This window comes from Centruroides sculpturatus, unplaced genomic scaffold (genome assembly GCF_000671375.1).
Source record: "Centruroides sculpturatus isolate CEXI.00-Female unplaced genomic scaffold, Cexi_2.0 scaffold2067, whole genome shotgun sequence".
Lineage (NCBI taxonomy): Eukaryota > Metazoa > Arthropoda > Arachnida > Scorpiones > Buthidae > Centruroides > Centruroides sculpturatus.
In genome coordinates this window covers 23,321-27,131 of record NW_019386629.1, presented here as the reverse complement: position 1 = coordinate 27,131, position 3,811 = coordinate 23,321, and the positions used below count along the sequence as shown (strand labels likewise).

Sequence of the window (3,811 nt, the reverse complement as noted above, 5' to 3'; positions counted from 1 at the left end):
GAATTAAATTCGAACATAAAATTCGAATATTGGTTCGATTATAGAACGATTATAAACGTTCCAGAAACGTTGAAAAGAGTTCGTTTGACTGGACGTGAACAGGAGACGTTCAGAAATAGAATCGGGACCAGGTCTCTAATTAGTCTGGAAACGGGGGACCTAATTCTTGCATTCTGTGAAAATGGGTAAGATTGGCTATAATATAATTATCTTAATCTTCACTATCGTTACTTTTTGCCCAGCGAAGCGGGTCCTTGCAGCTACATTCTAGATTACTTAGAAAAACAGTCTTTTATGTATAAAATAAAACTATATTACATACAAATAAAAACCCAGCCAAGCGGGTCCTTGCAGCTAGTAAATAATACTTATTTTAATTGTTTAGTTTCTGATTAGCAAAGAGAGAAAGTCTTAGTAAAAAGGTAAAACAAAACAACTTTCTTTTCACATGGTTAAAATAGAGATACTTGGTTTCAAAATTAAAATAACGTTTTACCTCAAATGTAAATGGTCTAAAAATAGTTTCCCAATTTGGCTTCGATTTCCGTTGTTTAATTACGAATTTTATAGGCAGCACCCGAATAATTGAAGTATAATCAATCAAATGAAAGACGTCTATACTCATATATTGAGGAAAAGCGGACATGTCTGCTTCCTGTAATTATAAAAAAATTACAATATGAAAATGCATCACGACTGAATATTTATAAATAAAAATAAATCGTTGATACTTTATTAATTATGTGTCCTATCATTCCAGAATAACTTCCATTCGGTTCAATTTTTAGAAGTGTTTTCGGCATAGGTTGAATAACTTCATACCTACAAAAATTAAAATGTTTTTATATATTTTTTAAATCAATAGTAATTTTTCACTTACATTTTAAATTAAATATATAAGTTTCGTTTAATTTTACTTAAAGTTCAATTTTTTTTTTGAAGAATTTCAAATATATATGAGCAATATGAAGTAATGATTTGTTTATCAGATTCATTCACAGTCATCCATAAAGGTGCCTGAAAATTTAAAACAACATTAAAACTGCAATTCAATAATAAATTACAAAAATAATTTAGAAATAAATAGAGTAGACTTACATCAATTCCTGAAATTTTCCACACGTAGTTCATTTCCATCTTCTTCCTAGAATTAAAAAAATTGCTGTTTTCATTGCATTTGCAAGTTGTAATGAGCAAAACTTCTTTATGTCACAAGAATGATATTAAACTTGATTTTGCATTTAAGAAATTAAAGTAACATTTTTTTCTAAATCAGAAATTTATGCTCGAAATAAGAATTTACAGACTTGTGACAAAATAACAATTTTCGAGCTGCAATTTGAAAACAGTGTACACTATAAATTCATGCTGTTGTATGTCTGTCTGTCCTTATTTATTCTCGAGATTGGAGTAAGACAAACGAATGCTGTAACTAGATGTGGAAACTGTACATGGTCTAGGCCAGGGGTGGCCAACAGTTTTTGCCCCGGGCCGAAGTGGAAAAAAAAACTTTTTCCATGGGCCGAACCAAAGGCTGCCCTAGGAAGATTTTGAGGTAGTGCGAGATCTCATTGCGGTGTCATCCCGTAGAGACTGATTTGTACATAAAGATTACAAATACATTTTTCACATTATCATGCTTTATCAACACTCTATGCCAGGGGTCGCCAAAGTGGTCTATATCGACTCCTTGGGGTCGATATAACTATTAACGTGTTTCTTATACGGGAAATCTTTTCTTAGGAGATAGGCTACGGGATACGATATAAGTTGATCTTCACTCGTTATTATTTTTCCACTCAGATCCTTCCTGGTGACGCTGTTTATGTATTCAATGTTTTCTATATAAGCAAAACGACCGTTACTTATTTTCTCGGCAGTATCCTCTACATTCAAATAATTGCTTTTTTGATTGATGTGATCGCCTAATGTTTTCGAAATTGCAGATTTATTTCCCTACAAAATATAACAAATCAATTAACATTTACTGGGTGAATCCATATCATTACTATCAGTGTGATATTTATGCATATGCAAGAGAATGGCAAGGCAGACTTGGAGAATTTCGCCCACAAATTTAATTTCAGACGGTCTTGAGACAGAGTCTGAAATTAATTTGTGGGCGAAATTTCAGAAATGATTTGAGAAATGTTAGATATTATTGTGTTAATTGATTCTTTAATCTGTTGGCTACTTTATGGTATAAGTCGTTAAAAATCAGTATCCGATATTTCCCTGAGGCGTGAGGTAACATTGGACGATACTTGGAAATATGATGGACATGTAGGAAGTAGCTAAAATTTGTCAGTCAAAGGAAATAAAATTGAAATATAACTTATGCGCACATATTGAAATACAATAGATTCATCAATTTATAAAAAAAATTAATATGTAAAATATATCAAAATAGACTTTTAGGTTTTCATGGTCAAGAACCTGAGAGTTCAGAAATAGAATTAGCTTGAATGACAACTTTTTCTGGTACCATACAGGATTGAAGACAGAATTGAAGGATTGAAGACAGAAGACTATTTAAATTTAAGTTTTTCCTTTAATTTTTAATATTTTTTTATTTTTCTAGTGGCATGAGGTCGTCACAATTTTTTCATGCTTATTTTATATGTATGGAATATTATTGTGTATTAAATGTAAATATATATTTTTATTGCAGTGTTTTTCAATATTTTTCTTATCGAGGAAAAGTTATAATTTTACGAGGACCAGTAGTTATCTGCAACTACGAATCATGCTTATTTGTTAAACTTATTTATGCTTATCTACAATTACTGTAGTAATAATGTACTATACTGTACAATACATGATAATCTATAAACCACACTACTTTTTCTACTATATTTCTTTTTCTACTATATTTCTATTTATAATTTCTTTATTTAGTACAAGGTTTTTTACCCTTTATACGGAGAAGAAAGTAAACAAAATACAAAAAAATATATTATCAAATATAAACAAACAACAATACACAAAATAGTCAATGTATATCATTCGTAAATACAATAACCATAACATAAAATATCCATTGCATAAATAAAATAACCAATGAATAATTATAATTTCCAATGCATAAATACAATTACTAATCCATCAAAGTAATGCCTAATACAGTGTTTTTCAACCTTTTTCATTCAGTGGCACACCTAATTGAAAAATAACAAATCGTGACACCCTTGACCAGCGGCGGATCTAGAATCTGAATAAGGGGGTGGGGCTAATGAGCCAGATGAATTTATTGCGAAAACGAATATTATGCGCAACGCAAAAGTGTTTCTGCGAGGTTTGCCGATTGGGGAAAAAGTGTCGCGACAGTCGAGCGGTCAGCACTGTCGTGTGGGAGTGGAAAAACTTACTGAGACAGGTCTTCCATCGCAAACTATTTATTAAATATAAAAATTTCTCTTACAACTACTGTTTTCTTCGGCGTAAGGCCTATCCACAGAGTGAATCAGTTCAAAGTTCAATCTTACGATCTTCTCTTCTTTTGGCGAAGATGATGAGGAAAACGTAGGCTCCGGGGTGCACAGCACAACTTGAAGGGGTGATTCTCACAGTAGATTATCCTTGGCGAAAGTTGCTGGGACAGGATGGCGAAAACTTCTTTCGGGACGACGAACCGCAGGAAAAATCCAGAAGCGGAGCACACCGAACTTAGTAACCAAGAACGTCACATCCTATTTTTGCGCGATTTTTATAAGTTTTTCTGAGTCCCAGATCGAACATTCCGATAGGTCGATGTCGATCTGCCCCCGTTCTCTAATTGGTCTCCCTCCTCGTTACAAATTGTAACGGGATC

General features: G+C 32.6%; 1 protein-coding gene across 1 annotated transcript in view; it reads right to left on the bottom strand.

The window, feature by feature from the left end:
• Positions 1-1,677: 1,677 nt before the first annotated feature.
• The window catches only part of LOC111615447 (glutamate receptor ionotropic, kainate 5-like), a gene marked incomplete at its 5' end in the record, with an annotated part of 17,988 nt that continues 15,854 nt past the window's right edge, over positions 1,678-3,811 (bottom strand). Inside the window, one exon of the mRNA XM_023356856.1 lies at positions 1,678-1,956. Within this exon, the coding sequence (XP_023212624.1) occupies positions 1,678-1,956 (279 nt within the window). The remainder of the gene's footprint in view (positions 1,957-3,811) is intronic.